Below are 25,968 nucleotides of genomic sequence, written 5' to 3'. Positions count from 1 at the left end.
GCCTTAATCGTTGAATGAGGGCGCTCTGTGTTCCCAGTGTCTTCTCACAGCTGTGGAGCAGATAAAGGGCCTTGTGCACAGATTCCTTTCTCTAGAAAATGCCACTACGTGAAAATTCCAAACAGTGTTAATTCAATATTCTTTACCACATATTTTTAAAATCAGCGATTATAATTTATAAAAAGTCTTCTTTATTGTATATAGAACTTTACCTACTGTGACTTGAGAAGACTCATACAGTATTGGTTGGGCAAACATTCTGAAGAAGTACAGAAATAAGCACATTGAAAATCAGATGATTCTTCAATTATTAATGAAAAACTTAAGATTTCATGAAGAGAATATGACAATTCAGTAGGTAGCAAAGTGTGCTCTATGTACATTTCATTTTATCTTTGGTCTCCTTCAAGTTACAAGTTAGGGAGCAGTTCATTATGGATTTGAATATTTACAATGCAATAGTTAAAACAGCTAAAGTTTACATTATTAAAAGGATAATGAATCCATATTCATAATGCTAATTAAGTAGCAGCATGAGGTTAATGTTGTGAGTCAACATGGCAGTATAAGAGTGGCCAGTTGTTTGGTCAAGCTACAGTCCAGAGGCTGCTGAAAAGCTATTTGTTTTTTAAAGATGTGGTTAAAATTTACAACAGTTAATTTCAACTAAAGCATGCTATCCTCCTTAACATGCGTGGGACTCACTTATTCAGTTGAAGAGTTTAGGAGCACAGACTTGAGTTCTCCTGAGGCAGGAAGTCTACCTCCCAACTATAAGCCAGAAATCCTGCCTGAGTTTCCAGGCTTTGGATGCAAGACTACAACGGCAACTTTTACTTGAATTTTTATCTTTCCAACTTGCTTTGCAAATTTTGACTTGGTAGCACAAATAATCCTGTGAAACAGTTACTTAAAATCCCTTTCACTCTTTTTTATCTCTCTGCCACTGTTTCTTAGTATTGCTTTGGTGAACACTGACTGATGACAGTAGATTTGAAATTCAAATCCGCTTAGCTTCATCCTTTTGTTTATGAATTGATTATATTTTTAGAGAAAATCTATTGCCAACATACACAAAATATTTCTTCAGTCCATGAAAAATACATTTTAAGATGGTCTTAAATATAGTTAGTTGAAAAGAAGCTGCTGCTTGTCTTGAGGGAAAAAAATTCAAATACTTAAGTCCGAATGAATCAGCACATTTTAAGACTGAATGTATTGGGGTGGTGTTTGGCGTAATGGCTAAGTGATTCAGATTCCAGCATCTCATTTGGGAGTGCTTGGGTTTGAGTTCTGGCTTGGCCTCTGATTCCTGCTCCTTGCTAATGTGTATGGTTGGTGGCAGTAGATGGTGACTCAAGGGCCTGGGGCCCTGCCCTCACATGGCATACCCAGATAGATTTCCAAATTCTTGCCCTCACCCTGTCCAGCTACAGCTATTGAGGGCCTTTAGGGAAAAAGCTAGCAGATGCTAGATTTATGTCTCTGTTTCTCTTTCACATAAAATAAAAATAAATCTTAAAAATTGAATAATAATAACTTTAATTTGCACAGATGATGCTATCTACACTATTGATAATATTTATATTCATGTTATTTATAGAGGACTCATTTTTAAAATAAAATTTCCCAAAATGATATAATTTCAATTTTAAGAATATCTTTTATTTAAAGGCATCAAAACTGAGTTGATTTTCCTTTTTGAGGTTTAGCCCTTGATCATTTACCCAATTATCTGTCTTGCTTGTATTACACACTCTCTAAACTTACCTCAATAACATTTTGTTTCTGAATGATACTTAAAGGAAACTATTACCAGTTAAGAAAAGTAATCACTGAAACAGATTTTGTTCTTTAAATCTAAAATGACATTCATATTAGAAAATTAGATAATGGGATATATATATATATATATATATATATACTTTATAAACAATTGTGGTTAAGGGAAAAAAATGTAAGACTTCAGTATTTAACCATCCCCTACACGTATCTTTTGGAACAAAAATGTATAGATACAAGAGTATAGAATATTTAATAGATAATTAAATTGCTCTTGAGTGATATTTAGTTGTGAATTGTTCCTTTCTTGTCATGTTAAATCATTCTGTGAAGAAGCATGCCAAGGCTCAGTAGGTTACATGCTGCTTCCTGTGATGCTCCACCCCTTGGATTTTCATCTGGATTATATGTCAAAAAAAAAAAACCAAACACAACAATTAGCACTCAGTGTAACTTACAGGGGAGCAATTAGTAAAATCAATGCTGAAATATGTCAATACATACCTAAATTCACATTGACACGGTCAGGCACGATTTGTGGTATTTCTAAAGAACAAAAATAGTTAATATTACAAAATAAGAAACGTTAAGTTTTAGAAAATGACAAGTAATTTAGGAAAATGTGTTTGACCTTTTAACTTAAGAACATGAAAGCATGTTACTAGCAATCCTCATGATGCCACCCATCGATGTTAACAAACGTTTCTAGTAAGTTTCTTGTGTCCAAGGCATAGAGGTCTAAAACAAGCAAAACTACGAAGCAGCAATTTATTTTTGGCACTCCACCATGCCCAATTCACTCCTCTGAAAAAAAGTCTAATTCCCCGATGTGGATTTCTTTAGTGGTCCTTGTTCTAAATTTTCTTTTTTAACTTTTGAAGATTCATTTATTTATTTGAAAACAGAGTTGTAGAGAGAAAAAAGGAAAGACAAAGAGAGTTTTCATCTGCTGTTTGTTAGGTAAATGACTACAACAAGCAGTACTGAGCCAGTTGTAAGTCAGGAGCTAGGAGCTTTTTCCAGGTCTCCCCCTTGGGTTTCAGGAGCCCTGGGCCATCTGCTGCTGCTTTCACAGGTACATTATCAGGGAGCTCTGTCAGAGGCAGAGCAGCCCAGGCACAAACCAGTGCCCATATGGGATGTAGGCATTGCAGGCAAGGGCTTAATCCATGGTGCCATATGACTGGCCCTGCCCCATGTTTTTCCCACAGATTTTTTTCCTCCCTTTTCACCACTGCAATAGGATCCTCTGCTTTGTTAGAAATGTATTTTCTTATTTCATTTATATCTATATATATACATAGATATATGGACATATATTATTTTGTACTGGATGTACATGATGTAGGCTTTGAATAGAATGACTGTCAGGAAAAAATTAAGTTCCTTTCATTGCAGCAAAGATGATATCATCACTTTTAAAATGGAATAAATAAAGTGAATAAAAATGATTAAAGAATGGGAAGTTTCATGAAAAATAGATCTGATGATAGAAAATGATGAGGAATATAATGTTAATAATAGCAAAAATATGGCAGTATTTATTAATTTGCTTATTAGTAAGTAATTGATAATTTTATTAACTTTAAATTTCTATTATTTGAGGCTCAAAGCACTTTGGCTTTTCATGTTTGATCCTCCTTAGACTTCTCCTGAATTAGCTCATTTCGCCCCAAGGCCTAGCTATGTCTCTGATGTCTAGAAAAGGAAGTGATCCAACCAAAATATACACACACATATATGCATCTACATACGTAAGGAAATAGATGTATAAAGATATAGATAAAGATGATCAAGAAAAAAGCAAAAATCAAAAATTTTAGAAATCAAACGGAATGTAGCTACAGCCACAGCAGAGATAAAGTTATAAAATAATTTCATTAACACTTGTTTATATAAGAAATTTTACTAAGGTGATTTGGATCAGCTAAAACAGACAATGATGATAGGACCAACCATGAACTCTGCAAAACTCTGCCAGTTTGGGTGAGACTCTTGGAAGGCTGAGAGCTTCTGGCCTGTTTAATGTTATTGTCTGTTTGAGGGCATGCTGACCTTGGTAGCTTTCGCTTTGTCTGCCAAGATGTTATTGCTTTTAGAATTAACAGACTGCTACCAGTGACCTCAGTGCTGTTGTGCACATAGCATGATTTAATGTATATTCACTTTAACTATAAAAACCCTGTTTTTCCTTCCTCGTGGTGTGCTGTTCTGCAAGGTATTTGCTGCCCTGCTCCATAATAAATTCATTTTCCTTGAAAGGTTAAAGACTCTGCATTCTGATTTGCTACACTAAGGTTTTTCCTAAATCTGAAGCTGACATAATCAGTAATTAAATTAAATCAGCAATTAATTTAGTTAAGCAAGCACATAGTATATGTGGGTACACACACACACACACACACACACACACACACACAAATACTCCTACAGACCAGAATAGAACAGACTTATAGAGAAGGTCTCCTAAACATTCAAAACCAAAATAGGCAGAGTTTTGCACCACCCACAACCAAATATTAAAAGAAGCAGTATTCCCAACTTCCACCTTCTTTCATAAAGCTACCACAACCTTAAATTCACACTACCATATGGAGATGCTAAGAAGCAAAATTATAGGTCAGTAAGAATTCTAAAATTAAATTCCAAGATTATAAATGAAAAGTCTACTAAGGAAGCCATAAGACCAAGTTGTATTTAACACACGAGTGGAAGAATGGTCTGCTGTTATAGGGCCATTACTTGACTCTCAATATCTTGAAATTTTACATGTAACTGAGTTGCATTAGAAAACTTTTGATGCAGTTTGAAACACTGACATATTAAAGGCAAAAAAATATTGAACAGTTGAAGAGGTACAGAAAAAATATAAATGTAAACGTTTATTCACGTTAAAAATTATTAACAAAATAAGGAAAAGATAATAAATTTATGTCTTGGTAGCAAGGACTAATTTAAAACAATCTACATCAAATCTGTGTAATGTAACATGGCTTTTAAAGTGAGAGAGGAGAATATCTACTATCATAGCTTATGCTCAACTTTGTACTTTATAACTGTCAATTTTCAAAAGAAGCAAATAAACGACATGTATAAAGATTAGAAGAAATAGCAAAACCTGCAGTTATTTATTGCAAATACCATAATTGTATTACAGAAAATTAATAAATTATTAGAAATAAGATGAGAGTATGGTAAGATTTCATGGGGAGGAGACTAACAAAGCATTAACATTTCAATAAATCAGCAAAATTACTAAATGCAACTTGTAACATTTATAAGAACAACAAATACAAGTCACCAAGAAATCTCCTGTCCAGGGTCTCTACCACGAAAATTTCAATGTGTGTAAAACAATTCAAAAGACCTAAATAAACCATTTTATTGTTGTAAACATTAAATGTCAAAATATTAATTCTTCACAAATTTAGCTCTAAATTCAATATTATCCGAACCAAAATTCCAATCAGGTAATTTGTGGAATTAAGACACTTTTCCTTACATTAGTGTATAATACCAAAGGGCAAGATTAGCCAAATAGTTTTGGATTGATGTAGTTGTGATTGGCACAGTGATATAGCATGCTAATCTTTCAACCTTCAAGTGCCAGCATTTCATATAGGTGTCAGTTCACATCCCAGCTGCTACTATTACAATCCAGCTCCTTCTAATGACCTGGGAAAATATTAGAGGTTGGACCAAAGCTTTGGGACCCTGTACCCAAGTGGGAGACCTGGAAAAGCTCCTGGCCCCCAGCTCTGTATCAGCTCAGTTCTAGCCATTGTGGTCATTGGGGAGTGTACCAGTGGATGTTTTTCCTTCTCTGTAAAAATCTGCCTTTCAAATAAAAATAAGCAAATGTGTTTCTAAAGAAAGAAAAAGAACGGGCCTAGTGAGTGGTGAAATCCTCACCTTGTATGTACTGTCTCATATGGGCGCCTGTTTGTGTCCCAGCTACTCCACTTCCCTTCCAGCTCCCTGCTTGTGGCCTGGGAAAGCAGTAGAGGATGGCCCAAAGCCTTGGGACCCTGCACCCACGTGGGAAACCTAGAAGAAGCTCCTAGTTCCTGGCTTCGGATTGGCTCAGCTCAGGCTGTGCTCCGGCTGTTGCGGCCACTTGGGTAGTGAATCAGTGGATGGAAGATCTTTATGTTTGTATATCCTTCTCACTGTAAATCTACCTTTCCAATAAAAATTTAAAAATCTTTATTAAAAGTGAAAAAGAAAGAAAAAGAACAAGTTAGGAAGACATACGCACTTCAGCATGAAAGCTCACTTTGTCTTTAGAGGCTGTGTGGTACTGATAATCCTTAAACGTCTTGGATGAATTAATTTGAAACAGAAGAAAACGCTTCTGGAGCACAACCAGAAAATTCTAATGCAGAACCACTAAGTCTTGTTCAGGGGCATCAGAGTTTGTAGTAGTGAGCAGGTCTGGCCGGGGTCTACCCGGGGGAGAAGATCCCTGGAGAGAGGTCAGCTAGTGTGACAAAGCTGCTTTGCCTGTGGGTCAGGTCTAATGAACACCTGAGCTGTGACCCAGTGAAAGCTGATTTGGGAGAAGTGGAGGATTTACGACCACTTTTGGTGGCCTTGTAGGTCTTCAGAGACTACGTTAGTGAGATAAGGGGTCAAGAACCAGGAGGGAGGAAGAAGTGGGCTTTGAGCTTAAGATGTTTGATGAATTTTGAAACTGTGCAGAGAAGAAGGCTAAAAACCTAGGCTGCAAGACTCCAGAAGCAAAAGTTTCCAGCAATTTCACAGGGTAAGGCAATTAGGATTGGGACTGAGACTCAACAGGGAAGGGCTACCTGGGAGCATACCAGGCTCTCCCAGGAAAGCCGGGGAAGTCTACAAACTTTATGTAAGAACAGTAGGGCTCAACTAAGCTTTCCAAAACGTCTATTCTAGCCATAAGTACCCTGTGTTTGCTTTAAGGTGATTCTATCCACTTGGCACAGGAAAAATTAGAAATTTTCACTTTTCTCTAAAAGTGCACAGTAAAAGTTTTTTAAATGTAGCGATTGTTTCCATGATCTACTGTTGTGATACAAACATCTCCAAAACTGAGTTTATAATCAAAACAATTCATTATTTCCCTCCCTAATCCAGAATGGCTGTCTCTGATGGGTGATTCCTTCACTGTATGTAGGATCAAGAGAGTAGGGCAACCTGGCTGCATTTACCTGCAGCTCAGCTGGGGTTCAAACATCAGGATAATTCCTCCTCTCAAAGCTGTTTTTCCAGCAGATCACAGAGTTCTTGACATGCTGGGAGTCTCAATGCACCAAGTTTGATTCAAGGGGGGCAAGAAAGTCCCTCCTGGCTGGGGGGAGGAGCAGGAAATAGGAGGTGACAGGTGTTACTGGAGGGAATGTGGATGACTTTCTTACAAATAATTCCTCACATCAGGAAATCCAGCATTAGTTACAAAACTAAGAGGCAACATCAAAACAAAACCAGAAACAGACTTCCAGATGATCTAGAGGTTGGAGGCTTAGAAAGAATATGGGGCAAACGGAGACTTTATGATGGACCATATCAATCAGTGGACGACCTCATTGAGTGAAACTGGCAGCGATTCATAACTGGAGAACTATTAACACCACTTGAGCACATATCTCAGAGCATGCCCCACATCCGGGACTTGGGGTGGGCGGGAAAACGGGTGGGGCTTCTCCCTCAATATCCCCCTTTACCTCAGATACATGATGGAAACAATATTGACATAATAGCATTACCCACTTCCCTATCCCCCTGAACCTTTTTTTTCTTTTTTTTCTTCTTCTTTTTCCTTTAATTGTAATTAACTATGTAAAGATTGTCAACAACAATACAATAAAATAGATTTAAAAAAAAAGAAAGAATATGGAATATAGAAGGATGGTGATAATGGAGCCTAGTGTTCCAAAAGAAAATAAAAACAAACAAAAAATAACAGGAGAGAGGAGGTGTGAGCCAGGTTGGCCACATGGGTTTCCAATCAGATTTTCAATTCATTGTAACTGGAAGCAACTGGGATTTTAGAAAAGGAATTATTCAGTTGTGTGTGTGTGTGTGTGTGTGTGTGTGTGTGTGTGTGCGCGCATAATAATTTGAAGTAAAGGCAGAGAAGCAGCAGGCACTTTCAGGGGTTTCAGCGGGTTGGATCCTGGGAGGAAGGAGGAAGGAAAGCAATGGATGTATCATTGTTATATTTTTTTCCCTCTGTCTAGAAAACAAAGTAAGTAATAAGTTCACTTTAGAATTTCTTAGAATTAAGCTTGATATTAGAGGGGCTACACTTCTAGTTAAATTTTAATATAAGTAAAACATTGAATATGAATATAAGGAAAAATTCATGTCCCTTTATTGTAAGAATAACAAATTAGGACAAAGAGAACACATCTAGCCAACCACAGGACAGAAGCAGAAAGTCATTTTTTGTGTCATCTTCCTGTTAACACTTCCTCTTTCCTCTTCAAAGGCACTACTGCCATGACTGTAAATAAATTGATTCTGCCTGATTTGGTGCATTATACAGAGGAAATAATTTCAAATGCATTATTTTCTTGTGTTTATCTTCTTTCACAGTACTGCATAAATGGTCATTTCCTAAATCACAATTTTTTGCTGTTTTCTCCAAGAAAGTGTACATCTACCCTTGAAGAACCTTTGAAGGTCAAAAGATGATAACATGGAATGGAATGAATTCATGGTCACTTTATTTCTTAAGGAGAAGATGATGATGGTTATTATTTGCTTACGACAGAGCTTCTTTATGCATCTCTCTCTTTCTGAACACTGAGAACAGGAGGTTCCTTTTTTGTAGGGGTGTTGATTTGGATAATTTCCTCTATAAAACGAGAAACACAGATTAGTTCATTTTTAGGAAAGTTGTCTGGTCATGAACATTAGGAAAAAAGCAGCAAAAAGTGTGGTTTCTATTTTATACTTATCTCTTTTGTTCAAAGGAACTGTTAACATTGTTATTCATAGAGTATCCCTAAATCACATGGCAGTTATCAAACAAGATAAATGTAAACTTAATAAATGTAATTACTGAGTATAGTGAAACTTTTGTCATTGCCACTATGCTTATACCTCATTTTGTAAATTGGATAGGTGAAACTTAAATTGCTAATTAAAATGTCTGTTTTTTGCTTTTGAAAGTGCAATAGAAGAGGACAATACAATAATTATTATCGGTTTCTATTTGATTATGTAGCAAAAAGATTTGACAGCCAACAAGTGTGCTTTTCAATAATATAATCCTGTATAGTTCAATAATTCTGTTATGAGCTGTATCTGGAGAGGGCTGTGTAAAAGTGTGATTTTCCTAGATTGTGTGAAGAAAACATCTAAAGGCATTTCTGAATGTTTGTAGAACTTCACTCTCTGAACGTTTTAAAGTACCCTGTTACTATTAGTAATTTTCTGTTAGGGAATAGACTATTTTTGATTCTTTATTCTTAAATCCATTAATGAACACTTGAGTTGCCCAAGCTTTGGACTACCCCCAAATAGTTGCTATGACCATAAGCCCTGACATGGACATGCATGTGCAGTGAATGAGTGTTTCAGCAACTGGAGTGGTCAGTCTCTGTTGTGGTTGCAATTTGTATTTTCCTAATGACTCATTGTGTTGAATATTTTCCCAAAGATTGCTTGGCACATCCACATCTTGTTATTCTTTTGTCCACTGTTTTGAATTGGCGAGAAGGTTTTTAGCGCAGCAGTTAAGACGTTGCTTTGCATATCCATCACTCCTCTCAGGGTGCCTGGGTTTGAATTCTGACTCTGATTCTAGCTTCCTGCCACTGCCCACCCTGGTACATAGCAGGCAATGGTTGACCTATTTGTGTTCCTGCCATTCAATACAGCAGACATAGCAGTTTATCTCTGTTTATTTGTCTTTTAAGGGAAATAAACATGAAAAACCTAAATTTTAAGTTTTCTAAATGCTGAGTTGTCATAGTCTTTCAATAACAGACCGTTAGTTGGTATGTTTTACATTCTGAGACTGGATTGTCTTTCCATTCTTTTCATCAGTTTCTCTGAATAAGTCATTTTTAATTTTAAGGACATCTTGTTTATCATCTGCTTTTATGAATTGTGCCTTAGTTATAGTAGTTGTGACTGTATAAAGGTCACATATGTTTTTGTTTATGCTTTCTTTGAAAACATACATTTAGACTCTACATTAAGATTTGTGATCTGTGCTATTTTTCTCTAGTGTGGATGACTAACAGTTCCAGCACAATTTGTTGAAAAACACCATTTCTTCCACACTGCGTTGCCTTAGTGCATTTGTGAAAAAAATCAGTTGAATAATTGTACTCAATTGTGTGTGGGTTTATTATTGGATTCTATTTTTTTAAAGATTTATTTTTATTACAAAGTCAGATATACAGAGGAGGAGAGACAGAGGGGAAGATCTTCCGTCCGATGATTCACTCCCCAAGTGAGCTACAACGGGCCGGTGCTGTGCCGATCCGAAGCCAGGAACCTGGAACCTCTTCCAGGTCTCCCACGTGGGTGCAGGGTCCCAAAGCCTTGGGCCGTCCTCGACTGCTTTCCCAGGCCACGAGCAGGGAGCTGGATGGGAAGTGGAGCTGACGGGATTAGAACCGGCACCCATATGGGATCCCGGGGTGTTCAAGGTGAGGACTTTAGCTGCTAGGCCACGCTGCCGGGACCATAAATATGAGATATTCTTCAAGGAATGCCCCGGGATCCCATATGGGCGTCTCACTGGCTTGTTTAACTTTATAGCAGTCCTACATTATTATGATTTTAGTCATTCCGGAAGACAAAAGAACTAACCCTTCACATTGTTTTCAAGTTATTTTAGTTATTCTGATTTCATTTATTTTTTTATTGGGAAGGCAGATTTAAAGAAAGAAGGCGATACAGAAAGATCTTCCATCCACTGCTTCACCCCCCAAATGGCCACAATAGCCAGAAATGAGCCATCTGAAGTCAGAAACCAGAGAATCCTTTGGGCCTCCTGCGTCCATGCAGGTTCCCAAGACTCTGGGGCATCCTCCACTGCCCTCCTAGGCCACAAGCAGGGAGTGGGATAGGAAGTTGAGCAGCTGGGACTAGAACTGGTGCCTGTATGGGATGCTGGCACTGCAAGGCAGATTAGCCTGTTGAGCTACTACACCAGTGCCTGTTTTAGTTATTCTAAGTCCATTTCATTTACAAATGAATTTTCCACACATTTTTTTCTGGACAATGTGTCAAAAATAATAAACAAACAAATAAATAAATATTATATGTTACTAATATATAATGGCAAAATAACTTACGCAGGTCCATAGTTACAGACAAATATTGCAGTAGGACCTTTTCCAAGGTTAGGGCAAATTTTAACTGCACAACCAACTTTATGTGAACTGGCCCAAACTACCTGTAAAGAAAGAAAATTTAAAATAAAACATGCAAGAAATTCTATACAAACACCACATTATGGAAATTTGACATAATTTGTCAGACTGCAAAAAAAAAGAATATACATCAGCATTCAGGGTATAGTTCTTCTAATTTCTAGTATTTAGCATTAAATGACTGTTTAGGGAAGGTTATTATATAAGGGCTACTTTTTTTCTATCATTCCTAATTCTCAAAAAACTGAAAAGAATACTGTATATAGCCCAAACCGTAATTTCTTCCATGTGATTTTGGAAATATATACATTTTAAATTTTTTTAGTTTATTTGAATGTCACACTAACAATAAGAGAGTGAGAAGCAGAGATTTTCTGTCCACTAGTTCACTCCCCAGATGGCAGCAGAGGCCAGAACGTGCCACACTGAGTGCAGAGGCCAGAACTGTAACTATGTCTCCCACATAGGTGAAAGGGGCCCTAGCACTTTGCTGTACTTTTCTCTGCTTCCCAAGGCCAATGGCAGGGATCAGAAGAGGAACAGCCGGATATAAATGAGGGCCAATGTGCAATGCTGGCATCACAAGCAGTGGTTTTTCCTATCGAACCATGATACCAGAGCCCAGGAAATACATATTTCACTTCTTCCATGAGTGTGGCATACAAACTATTTTTACATAAGATCATCAATTAAAGTGATAACTCAATTGTATTTTTTTCCCTTAGAATCACTCTGGTCACTAATTTAGAATTGTTTGGTTTTAGACAAGACAAGTCATAAGTGACAGTATTGATTAAAGAGTTAATGGAAGACACTGCATTCCATAAGGATGTTAAGTTAGCTTTTTTCCCTTTTAGTTGCAAAGGATAGCAGAAGTATTGAAAAGGATTGGCATAGAGAGTCCTCACTGTTGGGGATAAAGAAGTGAAGAGAATTACCAGTTCTTTGTGACACTGAGAGAATGAAATTATTCAACATTCTCCATGTGAATAAGAAGGAAAACAACAATAGACAGTATTTGGAAAACTAAATAATTCAGAGCATTGATGTAGAATATATTTTGACATCACACATGATTTGTCTGAGTTCATGTATTTGAAAATTTTAGTAACAAATCGTACTAGCCTATTTCACAAACAATATTAATTACTTGTTTCTCTTATTTTTATATAGCTAATGTCAGTAATTTCAACAACTGTATTTCCAAGGCTCTTTATGTACCTGAGAGATAGCACAGTGCAATAAAACACAGTGAACTAAAAATTGTATGGCAGGCAAACTAGTTCTGGATTAGTTTCCTATTCAATGACATTAAACTAGGCAAGTAACAGATCCTTTTCCTTTTCAATGTTTAAGCAAGTTACTAAACCATTGCAAGTACATGTATTTTCAAGAAATCATGTTTAAAATTGGACAATGGGTAATTAACCGCACCCTAAAATTTTATTGTTCAATGTACTTAAAATGGCATTTCTTTTTTAGCTTTAGAAATAGTGAAAATAAATATTGACTATGTATACATTCAAAATATATATTATCATTGAAAGAACCAGATGCTACATTAGTGTGAACACTGGTTATAAATTTAATGTATCTATTAGTGATGATACTCTAAGAATTTTTTTTCTCATTTTGCTTAAAATGCAAACAGAACAAGCAAGCTAACTGTGATTCGGCCTTGATGCCATTTTAGGGATTCTGTATTCTGCTGTCATCAGGGAACCTGACATTTCATTCTTTCCATTTTCCCAGCAGGAATTAAACCATATTCTGCAACAAAAACCTTTACCCTAGAGTCTTGGTGGTATCTGGCCTCAAAGGATTCTGTCATTGAACAGAGTACACAGAGGACATCAGAGAAGTTTGGTGCCATGTCCAGGATTTAAGCATGTCAAAAAGTGAAACTCTGAAACTTAAAAAAAAACAACACAACAACGGATGGCTATTAGACATATGAAAAAATGCTCAGGCTCCCTTGCTATTAGGAAAAAACAAATAGCAATCACATTGTGGTTCCACCTAATTCCATTGAGAATGGCTTACATACAGAAAGCAACTAACAAGTGCTAGTGACGATGTACAGGTACCCTAATTCACCATTGGTGCAAGTGTAGATTAGTGCAGCCACTGTGGAAGTCAGGATGGAGAGTGCAGAGACAGCTGAATATTAATCCATCATTCAACCTACCTCTCCTAGGAATACATTCAAATAAAGTGAAATCTGCAAATGACAAAGAAATCTCCAACCCTATATTTATAGCAGCACAATTCACAACAGTGAACACATGTTGGCAACCCAGATGCCCATCAGCAGAAAATTGGATTAAAAAACTGTGGTATACCTACTCAAAGGAACATTATATAGCCAGTAAAAATGAAAATTTATCATTAGCGACAAAATGATCTCAATTGCAGACCTTTATGCTCAGTGAAATAAGTCATCATATAAGGCAACAACATATAAGGCAACATTTATGCAAAATACAAAATAAATGGAAATACAGGGCATCAAATACATACATATATTCTCATAGATTAACTGTATAATGGAAACTAGCATGACAGAAAGTGAAGATATGTTTCAGTATGCGGTCTGTCCCTAATCCTGAATGAAAGGAGGACTCCCAATGAGTCAGTTAAATATATCTTGACACTATGATACTAGATGTTCTACCTTTGCCTACTTACAATGCCCCAAAACACTTACATAAAATTGTACCCTTCACTAAATGACTATACTGCTGTGATAATACGGGGGAAATGGTGGGGAGGGAATATGGGGAGGGAAGAAGGGATGAGGGTAGGAGGAACCCCTACACCTACAAAACTGCATCATGAAATATAATAATAACAAATTTCTAAAAAGCAAATTTCTGGGGATGACGCCATGGCATAGTAGACAAACTGCTGTCCGCAGCACCAACATCTCATATGATCACCAGTTCAAGTCCCGGGTGCTACACTTCTACTTCAGCTCCCTGCTTATAGCCTGGAAAGCTACAGAAGATGGCCCAAGGTTTTTGAGTCCCTGTACCCACATGGGAGAACTGGAAGAAGTTGCTAGTTTCAGATAGGCCCATTCAATTACTGTGGTCACTTAGGGAGTGAAACAATATGGAACATCTCTGTCTCTATCTCTCTCCTTTCTCTCTGTAACTCTGACTTTTAAATAAGAATAAAATAAATCTTTATAAAAAAAAAAGATAGGAGCTATGAAATTCTTCCAGCTTATTTCCTTGGCAGAGTTTCATGTTATGCTTAATAGAAGGAAAAAATAGACAAAGTTTGATGGATCCCATATGAGAGTATGAATTGCAAATCTGGAGAGCCCAGGAAGAACCAAGTCCAGAGGGCACACATGAAAGCTGTGCAGTGGTACGGACGCAGAGCTCTGCAGAGGGTGCTCATCATGCAAAGTGACCACAAAGCTACAGCGACCAGGAATAGGACCCATCCTCACTATCCAGCATTCTCAGGGCATGAGGGAAAACATGCAGAAGACCCTTGCCTCAACAGTGAGTGATAATTAGCCCCCAACATCACTTATTCCACTTAACATGCTTATAAGACTGGGACCAAAAGAATCCGATAAATTCCAGAAAATGGAATTCTCCAATCCCAAGAGGATACCAAAAGAACATTTATAAGTATATAAGACCCCCCAGCAAACAATAAGGCCAAATTACACTATTAGTAAAACAATAAAATTTAAATACTATGAACAGAAGCAGAATTTGATCACCCTCACTGAAAGTGATATTGAGATAACCTAGATGCTAGAACCAGTAAGGAACACAACTATATCACATATGATCAAAAAGCTAGACAGATCAAACAGATTAGGTGTTTAACTGAAGATATAAAGAAGACAAATTTAATTCTAGAGATGTAAAATGTCATATTTAAAAATAAAATGTAATCAAATACCATTAGCAGATTAAATATTTTAATATTAAAAGTAAAGGTTAATAATAACCGCTGGGGCTGGCCATTTGGCCTCACTGTTAGGATGTCTGTGTCCCATCCGGCAGTGTGTACTTTCTGTTCTCAGCTTTGGCTGCCCACTCCAGCTTCCCACCATTTGGAGTTAGCAGGTGAAATACTTGGATAGTAATCACCCACACGAGAGACCTCCACTGAGTTCATGGTGCTTGGCTCTGGCTGCTGCAGGTATTTAGAGAGTGAATTGGTGAAAGGGGGCTCTCTCTTCTTCATATATACATATATACATATGCATATATACACACATATACATATATATACCTTAAAGGTATATATATGTATATGTGTGTAAATAAGTAACAAAATACATACAGCTTCTCACATGGTACTGACTGAATCCTGGCTGCTTCTCTTCTGATTTAGCTCCCTGATAATGTTCCTGGGAAAGCAACGAAAAATGGCTAATGTCCTTGGGCACCTGCACGCACATGGTAGACCCATAAGAGCCTCTAGGCTGCTCATTTTATCCTGGCCCAGCTCTGGCTATTGCAGCCATTTGGCGAGTAACTCAATGGATGGAAGATCTCTGATTCTTCCTCTCTCTCTCTCTCTCTCTCAACTCTTCCTTTTCAAATAAAGATATTTAGACAGAAAAAAAAAAGAAAGAAGAAACTTAATAACCACACTGAAACAAAGGAGTAGCCTGGATCCCTGCTGTAGTTAAATTATCTACAGCATAAGCAAGCACAGGGAGACCACAGCACAGAATCTAAGTGGAAGGATGACAGGGCACATCAATGCCCCAGAGCACTTCTCCAGATATAAGAACACAATCAAAAATGCTACCCTCCAAAAATGACCAGGGCAGCCCCCCAAACACAAAAATACAGTGAGAAAGCACAAGAAACATATGCAAGGAAGATAGTATAACCCCAGTAAAGAAACATAATAATAATGCCTCAAAAATACTGGATTATGAAGAAGGGGATATTTATAAAATATCTAGAAAATAATTCAAACCTTGATCATAGCTTACTTAAAACTACAGAGAAGTAGTTCAATGATATTCAGAAAGAAGCACATGACATGGTTGAGAAATTCAGTGAAGAGATTTAAGAATCAAACCAATATTAGAAAAGAAGTACTCAGTAAATCAAATAAAAATCAAGTAGAAAGGCTTACCTGCAGAATAGATGAGGCAGAAGAGAAAATATCTGATTTAGAAGACCCATCTTTTGAAATATCTCACATAAATCAAAGGATAGATCAACAAAAGACAAAAAATAGAATATATGAAAACTGTGTATGTGGTCTATGGAATACTATTAAATGGCCAACGATACAGGTCTCAGAAGTTCCTGAAGCAGTGAAAAACAAGAAGAGTCTTATGAACCTATTCAATGAAATAATAGCATACATATCCCCAAATTTGGAGAAAGATATTGACATCCAAATATAGACAATACATAGAACTCCAACTAGGCATGATCAGAAAGGGTCTCACTACAGTACATTTTAGTGAAACATTCAAAAGTTAAACATGAAAGAGAAAATCATGAAAGTTGCAAGAAAAAATTACGAGGTTCCTTTTAAAGAATCTCTGTGGTTGGTTGCCCACAGATTTCTCAGCAGAAACACTAGAAGTCAGGAGAGAATAATAAGATACGGTGCAGGTTCTAACAGGAAAGAAAAAAAAAAACCTGTCAGTCCAGAATATTTTACCCTGGAAAGCTCTTATTGATAAATGAAGATAGAATAAAAACTTTCCAAGATGAGCAAAAATAGAAAGATTTTGTCACCACTTAGCCTTACAAGTGACACCTGTGCTACGTATGGAAGCAGAGAAAGGCACTCAGTATCCAGAGGGCAAAGGAAGAAAACCTTAGCATGAGAAAACAAAGGAGAGTCAAAACAATACAAACAATTAATGGAAAAAATGACCACACCACATCATTACATGTCAATAATAACCTTGCATATAAATGGACTGAATTCACCAGTTAAAGACGTGGAACAGCTGCATAAATTAAAAGAAATTACCCAACTCTAAGCTGCCCATAAGAACACCTCAAAATCAAGTTACACAAAGACTGAAAATGAGTGAATGAAAAAAGATGTCTTATGCAAGTGAAAGTCAAATGGGAGCAGAAATAACTATATTCATTTCAGAAAAAAAGACTTTAAGACAAAAATTGTTAAAACAGACTGAGAAGGTCATTTTGTATTAACTAAGAATCCAACATGAATATGTGACTAAAGTAAATTTATGTGTCCACAATACTAAGGCACCCATTTTTATTAAAGAAATGTTAATAGATTTAAAGAGAGACATAAGCTCCGAGACAATTGCACTGCAGGACTTCATCATCCAAGTTTCATCAACAGATAGATCAAGCTGACAAAAAGGTCAACAGGCAAACAAAGGTAATGTATACTGGAGACCAAATGGACATAATGGAAATCTGCAGAACATTCCATCCTACAGCTGCAGAACACATATTCTTTTCATCGTGACATAGAACATTTTCTTATGTAGGCCACATTCTAGGTTATAAAAATAGTCTCAACAATTTAAAGACAATTGAGATCATATGTATCTTTTCTGACCACAATGTAATAAAGCTGAAAATTGACAATAATAAAGGAATACATGAAGACTGTACAACATTCTGAAGGAAAAATGGGTCACAGAAGAAATAAAAACATTCATTGAAATGACTGAAAATTAAATGTATGGGATACAGCAAAAGCAGAATTAAGAGAAAAGGATACAGCATTTAATGTGTACATCAAAAAACTGGAAAGGTATCAGATAAATGATCTAATAAATGCATCTCAGGTACCTGGAAAAGCAAGAACAAATTAAAACTGAAGTTAGTAAAAGGAAATAAATAATAAGTCAGGAAAAAAAGAAGAAAACAGAAATAAAAAAAGATGTGGTACATGTTTTAGGATTAGTCATTTTTATGGGTATATGAATTCTATACAATTTAAGGCATTTGATTTGTTATTGAGTTTAGTTTTTTTTTATTACATAAATGTTCGTACCATCTTTAATCATAATAGGCAAACTAGAAAGTTTTATAATTATGCTTACATAATCACATATACATAGTTGGTTTGGTAAGAAAACCAAATGAACTCTTGGTAAGTGGGACAACATGGATGACCCAGAGATACGTTACCCTCAGAAGGCTACATTACAGTGTGATTTCCATTATATGAAGTTCTGATAGAACAAAAACGTAGTGACAGAAAGCCTATTATTGGTAATTAGGATTAGGGATGGCAATTGTCTGCAAAAAGTAGGAGAAATTTGGGAGCGACAGAAATGTCTTAGATTTTAATTTTAGTGATAATTACGATACTGCATTTTTCAAAATGTATCAAACTGTACAGTTAAAATGCACACATTTCATTGAATGTAAATTGTATCTAAACAAAGCTGGCTCAAACCAAGGAGCTTCTCTATACACAAGAACACAACACTGTTTTCTAATCTTAAACCATTGCACTTGGGGCCTTCGCTGTGAGGCAGTAAGCTGAGCTTCCATCTGCAGCAGCATCCTATATGGGCATTGGTTCAAGTCTCAGCTACTGCACTACTGATCTAGCTCCCTGCTGATGACCTTGGGAGGCAGTCAGTGGAAGAGGGCACAAGTGCTTAGGCCCCTGAACCCACATGGGAGACCCACATGGAGAAGAAGCTCCTGGCTTCAGACTGGCCCAGCTCTGGGCGTTGTGCCATTTGGGGAGTGAACCGTTGCACAGAGGGTCAGTCTCTCTCTGTCTCTCCTTCTCTGTGTTAACTCTGCTTTTGAAATAAAAATAAAAAAAAATCATTTAAAAAATAATTCTGCTTAGAGCTATTATGCCCGCTCCACTCTTTTTTGTCTCTGAAAACGTGCCCATGGCCTTCATAGAAAAGATGCTTCTTCACCATAGAAAATTAGTACCTGCACACAGCACCCCATGAACTGCTTTAAACGCAGAGATCCATGGAATACCTGTTGGACCGCAGCCGGCACAAGCTGGCCTCACTATGGGGTAGCCCCCCAAGGCCCAGTGTGCAGGTGCAGGCTCAGGCCCGGTACCTGCTGTGCACCTCGGTCTGCAGTCCCTGAACGCCCCAGGTGAGTACTCAGCGCTCAGGAGCCCACCTCCGTGTCTCTGTCCTCCTCTTCCTGCCTCTCCCTCAGCATCTTCAGGTACTTGCTGGCCGGGATCTTCTTGGGTAGGACGTGTGTGAGGAACTGCAATGCGTCTGACTGCTGCGGGATGCTGGCCAGGTCGCCGCAGGTCAGCGCCTTCTTGTCCTGGGCCCCGCTGGGGCCGTACAAGGCTAGGTGCTGCACAAAGAGCTGCGTGGCCTTGGCTGTGAGCACCAACGCCTCCTGGTTAATGCTGGCCAGCTCAGGGGGGCTTTTCGTGATGACTCGGATGCGGGACAGGGACAGCGAGACCAGACGTGCCTGCATCTTTCTCCTTGCCTACTGACACCTCTGCCAGCTTGGGCGTGGCCAGTAGAGTTTTTTTAAATTTAGTAGTTATCCATCCACTTAAAGCAAAAAAAAAAAAAAAAAAAAAAAAAAAAAGAGAGAGAAACTAATAAAAATGTAAACTCAATGTAGTGTATGGGAATTTGTTTCTAATAGTAAGTACCTGCACCAAAAAAGAGAAAGATTTCTTATAAGCTACTCAAGAAACTATGAAAGCAAGAGCAAACCAAACCCAAAATTACTAGAATAAAAGAAATAATAAATATCAATGTAGAAATAAACAAGATAGACTAAAACCAGAGCTGTGCTACAAGGGGTTAAGCCACTATCTAGATTGCCAGCACCTCAAATGGGCACTAATTCAAGTTTCAGCTTCTTCATTTCCAATCCAGCTCCCCACAAGTGCACCTAGGGAAGTAGTGGAGGATGGCCCAGGTTCCTAGCCCCTTACTCCCATGCAGGAAACCTGGAGGAGGCTTCTAGTTCCTGGCTTCAGTATGAGGAAGTAATGGCCATTGCAGCTACTTGGTGAGAAAAATAGAAGATTGTTTTCTCTCTCTTCAATTCTGCCCTTCAAAATAATAAATAACACTTTAAAAGAGACAGGGAATAAAAAACTATGAAGGATCAATGAAACATGGAGTTGAGATTTTGAAAAAAAAATTGCAACATTTTAGGCTAAGAAAAAACATTAAAAACTCATATCAAATACGAAAAGCATAGATTATGCTATGTTTGGGAAATAGCTGTGTCAGTCTCAGTGGCTCATAAACATTTTGTCTGGATTGGTGGTATTAAGAAGTGGCAGAGGGCCCGGCATGGTGGCCTACCAGCTGAAGTCTTTGCCTTGAACACACATGGGCACCAGCTCTAATCCCAGCATCCCCACTTCCCATCCAGCTCCCTGTTTGTGGCCTGGGAAAGCAGTCAAGGACGGCCTAAAGCCTTGGAACCCTGCACTCGCGTTGGGAGACCTGGAGGAGGTTCCTGGATCCTGGCTTTGGATAGGCACAGTACAGGCCATTGTGGTCACTTGGGGAGTGAATCATCAGACGGAAGATCTTTCTCTCTGTCTCTCCTCTTCTCTGTATATCTCACTTTGCAATAAAAATAAGTAAATCTTTTATAAAAAAGTGGTAGAACCACTTTTAAAAGATTTATTTCTTTAATTAAAAAGTAGAGTAACAGGGAGGGAAAAAGAAGTCTTCCATTCATTGGTTCACTCTCAGATGGTTACCACAGCCTAGTCTGAAATAGACCAAAGTCGACAGCCAGAAACTAAGTAATTCATGCTGGCCTAATGTATGACTGGCAGGGGCCCAAGCACATGGGTCATCTCCTGATGCTTCTAAAGCACAACACCAGGAATCTGTATGGGAAGTGAAGTAGCGGGGACTTAAAATGGGCTGCTGGTCTTGCGGTTGGCAACTTATCTCACTGAAATACAATACCAGTCCTCTGGAGCCAAATGGGAGGGCCTTGGGTTACTGAAGAGATTAAGGGACTCTCTTATTGATGGTAATTTATTTCTGATCCTGTGTCAACTTATCTCTGCTTACCTGTTCAAAACATGGACACTTGGTAATAGATGTGGCCCAGCCATTGCAATCCACTGTGCTGTGATTCAGCCAAGAATTCTACCCAGGACAGGTTGATGTGGACACCACATCCTTGAACTTCCAAGAGTACACCCTAAATAGGTCTCTTTAACGTGTAGGCTGTCTCAGGTATCTTTTTTTTTTGTGGCAATAAAAATAGGCTGTCACTCCTTACAGCTGATGTAACTGAAATGCGAAATATTACTAGGAACTGTTACGAACTATAAGCCAACACACTGGGAAACTGGACAGAATGGACAAATTTCAGGATATATAAAATTGAATCATGAAAACAGACAAAACCTGAATGTAAAATTGCAACAAATGAGATTGAGTCTGTAATAAAATGTCTCTTAACAAAGAAAGAGATTCAATAAGTTTTAGTATTGAATTTCACAAAAATTTAGTGAAATACTAATATCAGCTCTTCTCAGACTATTCCAAACAACCGAAAAGGAGGAAACCTTGCCAAGCTCATTTTATAATATCATTATTACCCAAACATAAAAATTTCAGACATAGTAAAGATTAGTGATCTATGTCCTCCATAAGCATGGATGCACAATTCTCAACAATGTAAGCAGATACTAACAGTACAGAAAACGATGGAATAAAATCCCAGAGACTCGAAGACTGCTCAGTATGGCAAATCAACAGCTGTAAAAGAGCAGTCAATACACTATGAGACAAAAAATCACATGATCATCTCAGTGGTGCAGGAAAAATTCAATAAACGCAATAATCTTTCACGATGGAAACTGTCCACACATTAGGAGTAGAAGGAGCACATCTCATCACAATTAAGACTGCACGAGTACCTGACAAAGCCATAGGGAACAACTGTACTAAAAGGGGAAAAACTGAAAGTGTTTCCTGTAGTCCTGGAGTAAGACATGGATGTGCACTGTCACCCCTGCCCTATGCACTCCCTTGTCCAATGTAGCACAGTTCACAGTATCAAGAAACGGTGATGATGTGTCATGTGACGAACTGATAAATAATATGTCATACATATATACAACTTCACACTGTTCAACCAAAAATGGATGAAATCTTGTCAGTTGCAATTACAGGGATGGGACTGAAATATATTATATTAGGTAAAATAATCTAGACACAGAAAACCCCACTATTCAAAGCCATTTTGGAAAGTTAAAATGTTGATCACAGAGACAGGTAGCTAATAGAAACCAGCAGAGGCGCTTTCGGGAAGGTGGGAAGAACAGTGATACAGCAGGTATTGGGTACAAAGGCGAGGAGAGGAGGGAGTGCTTATGCTCTAGGCCATTGAGTAACTACAGCGTACATTAATCATGCATTTCAAAATCATTAGTGCAGAAGAATCAGTAGGTTCCTGAGAAACAGAGAACCTATTTGAGGAGACTGAAGTGCTAATTGTGCTGATTGGATAACTACCCATTGTATAAATGTGCTGCATTACTCTATTATGTCCTAAACATCAGTAGAAATATGATATGTAAAAAGTACGATAAAAAGGCAGTCTGAAAAAGCCACACAGTACTTAGGAATAAAGATCACACGGATTCCCTTTTGAAAGCAATGTAAGTAAACAGTGGCGGGGCCTGGCAGCGTGGCATAGCACGGGAAGTGACCACCTGGAACCTTTCCTGTCTCAGGTGCTCCACTTCAATCAAGCAGCTTGACAATGGCTTGGGAAGCGCAGCAGGGCCCTGTCACCCACACGGCAGACCCAGGTGAATTAGCGGCTCCTGATTGCCAGGCTTTCTGGCTGGCCAGGTGCTGGCTGTTGAGACTATCTGGAGGGTGAACCAGTAGCTGGAGATCTCTCTCTAGCTCTGTTTTCTGTGACTTTCAACAAAATAAATATTATTTTTTTAAAGAAAACAGTTAAATACGACTTTTAAAGTTCACTTCATAGTTCCACTGGAAATATCTCCTATAAGCAGGTGCATTTTCAGAAATTCCAAAGACATTTTTAAAAAGTACTGAAAAGTTTTTCCTTGCAATGGAAAGGTACACAAATGCAGACTAATTAGTAAGATATGAAATTCTTACCTGTGTGTAATGGCCACAAACTTTAGTACATGATATACTATCAAAATCATAAAAGTTCGATTCATTAAACCAAGCAATAACAGCGTCCCTTGGTGAAAATACTTTCGATTCACCTAACCAGATATTTTCGCCAACAAATTGATAATTTTCATAGCATTCATATGGCATGTTTAAACAGGCGTTATGCTTAAATTGGCACTTGTTTGCCCAAGCTCTGGCCATCTTTGCTAAACCTTCTTCCCATACCTGAAAGAGAAAACAATTTGAGTTTTGTATATGTTGAATTAAGTTATTCTATTGGTAGCAATCAATTAAATTTTGTTTGAATTTATAACTTTAATAAAATACAATTGTTATATTTATTATATTCATAGCCAATTTTTTTTTTAGTTCTGCTTTACAAATACTTAACTCCCTTTCGATGGCAGTATTATTTGGATACCCAGTATCTAACAAATGTCCTTTACATGTGAGGCATTCAAACAAATAAATATGCATGTCACCAAAATCAGTCAGATTTCAAAGTCTGCTAATTCATGAGGTCATGTATATTTATCATTAAGTAAAATATGAATATTTGCTGATTATCAAAGATGGAAACTTAAAGGAGTTAAAAGAAATTTCTTTAATTTGGTCAGCAATATCCCCCCCAAAAACCTCAAAGGCAAAAATCAGTATGTAACTGCAGAATATTAAAATCTATCTCCAATATAGGGAATAAACTGTGATGTCTGCCCTCATTAGTTCTATTTAATATTATAACACATATGACACATATAACACATATAACACATATAACACATTATGACACATATAAGCTATCCATATATAAAATGTGTAATAATTGGTATCTCACCAGTCACAAATGACATAATTAGATGCATGGAAAATGGAAAGGAATATATAAATACAACTACAAAATTATGCAAAATTATAAAAATTTCCAGACATAAGAAAATATATAAAAATTAATTGTACTTTCTTATTTACAGTTTCAAGAACATCAAGAATGCATAAGACAACAAATATTTAACATCTCTACTATTGAACTATAAAACATCTCTGAGAAGAAATTTAGTAAGATTATTTCTTAAAATAGACAGTTTAAAAACATTTTTTTTAATTTCATTTTTATTGAAATGTGCATTTACAGAGAGCAGGAGAGACAGAAAGATCTTCCATCTGCTGGTTCACTCTCCTAGAGGACGCAGCTGCCAGAGCTGAGCCAATCCAAAGCCTGGAGCTTCTTCCGGGTCTCCCACACAGGTGCAGGGTCCCAAGGCTTTGGGCCATGCCCTACTGCTTTCCCAGGCCACAAGCAGGGAGCTGGATGGGAGGTGCAGCAAAGCACCTGGGACATAAACCAGCATCCAACAGGGATGCCAAGGCTTGAAGGGGGAGGATTAGTCAATAGATCCCTTGCTCTGGGCCCAATTTTGTTTACTTTAACCTCTGCCTTTTAGCATTCTGAAGGTAGGGAAGATGTACCCATCCTGAGGTACCCTGTCCCAACACTCGGGTGCTCTTCCAAAGACCCATCAAGGAAACCTGCCTGGCAGGAGCACTAAGCTACATTTGGGGTCCCTCCAAATTTCAGCCCTGCACTTGAGCCTGCCCACAGCTGTTGGAGGGTCTAGGATTTCATTCACTTCTCCAGCTTCCTTGGCCTGTTGCAGGCTTGTGTTTTAATCTGTCAACGATTCTCCCAGATATGCAAGCAGCCAAAGGAGTGTTTCTGAGTTGGGAAGGGTTGTTCTTCTCTCCAATGGACTTTATGCAGATAATTTTGCATTCATAGTTCTTCACTGAGTCTAAAGAAAATACAATTTCTTTCCAGTCTCCAGGGTTTTCTTGCTGTCTTCCCCAGGATCCTTTGTGATTTCCAGCTATTTCTATTTAGAACATTCTTGTTTATTCTTTTCCTATGACATTAACAATGCTCCAGGTTCATCTTATATATTTTTTTTCTGCACAGATTTAGTCATTTCCCCCAAGGAAATTAATTTCCTGTTAGTGGGAAAATATGGGTGTTAGAAATCTTACAAATTGCTGATGGTTGTGATTGCACACATGTTTTAAAACGGACAAAGCTGAGGAATAAATATTTAAAGAAAAATCAGGATTTCATGCCGTTTCAAAAAACAGCTGCAAGTTATTCCCTTTTACCTTCTTTCTACCATGACCCTGGAGGAGACAGCCCAACCAAAGGTGTTGTGTAGTTGTTGTTTTTAACTGATCAAATACAAACAAATTCAAAACAGGGTCGCCCAGACAGCTCAGGATGAAGGCGAGAAATGCCAGGTGAGCTGGGAGTCTGTCCTCACCATGTATTTCATGTTGGCGGCGGGGGGCCGGACTCTGCCTCGCCATTCGTTGTGGGCTCTGATGCACTCCTCTATAAAGCGCGGGTCACTGATGGAAGGGATAGTCAAAGATTCAGTGGTTACCAGGTACAGACTTAAGGCCCACAAGCAGCCAAAGTTCCTCTTCAGAGACATGGAAGGACGCGGAGCCTGCCCACGCTGCGCAGACCGGTAACGGCTCGGCAGCCCTAATTCCCCGGCCCAGGGACCACGCTCTCTCCCTCGGCTCCATCCTCCTGCCTAGGCTCGAGCCCAGCGCGGGGATGCCACGCCGCCGGCCGAGTTCTGACAGAAAAACCACCGGATGTGTTGGCAGCAAAGCGCCCGGTGACAGGAAAAGCCCTAGAACGCCCTCTGCTGTGCGAAAACGGAAGCG

The 25,968-nt window shown here is 38.1% G+C and overlaps 1 protein-coding gene across 1 annotated transcript; it reads right to left on the bottom strand.

Moving 5' to 3' along the window:
* Positions 1 to 2,010: 2,010 nt before the first annotated feature.
* LOC101526144 (GLIPR1-like protein 1) lies at positions 2,011 to 25,968 on the bottom strand. The gene is made up of 6 exons (XM_004583046.3): positions 25,554 to 25,968; positions 23,230 to 23,475; positions 11,076 to 11,176; positions 8,529 to 8,617; positions 2,287 to 2,328; positions 2,011 to 2,180 (listed from the first exon to the last, which is right to left on the bottom strand). Exons 1-6 carry the CDS (start codon positions 25,725 to 25,727, stop codon positions 2,098 to 2,100), a joined length of 735 nt encoding a protein of 244 aa, XP_004583103.3. The 5' UTR covers positions 25,728 to 25,968; the 3' UTR covers positions 2,011 to 2,097.

Source organism: Ochotona princeps, chromosome 15, assembly GCF_030435755.1.
Source record: "Ochotona princeps isolate mOchPri1 chromosome 15, mOchPri1.hap1, whole genome shotgun sequence".
Classification (NCBI taxonomy): domain Eukaryota; kingdom Metazoa; phylum Chordata; class Mammalia; order Lagomorpha; family Ochotonidae; genus Ochotona; species Ochotona princeps.
This window is presented reverse-complemented; position numbering and strand designations above follow the sequence as displayed.

What these genes read in the sequence shown, in the direction of transcription:
- LOC101526144 (XM_004583046.3), bottom strand. Translation starts at nt 25,727, where the DNA reads ATGTCTCTGAAGAGGAACTTTGGCTGCTTGTGGGCCTTAAGTCTGTAC. An exon ending in CCGCCAACATGAAATACATG is followed by an intron (nt 23,476 to 25,553) that starts GTGAGGACAGAC and finishes TTTCTCTTTCAG; the next exon opens with GTATGGGAAGAAGGTTTAGC. An exon ending in GTCTGTAACTATGGACCTGC is followed by an intron (nt 8,618 to 11,075) that starts GTAAGTTATTTT and finishes CTCGTTTTATAG; the next exon opens with AGGAAATTATCCAAATCAAC.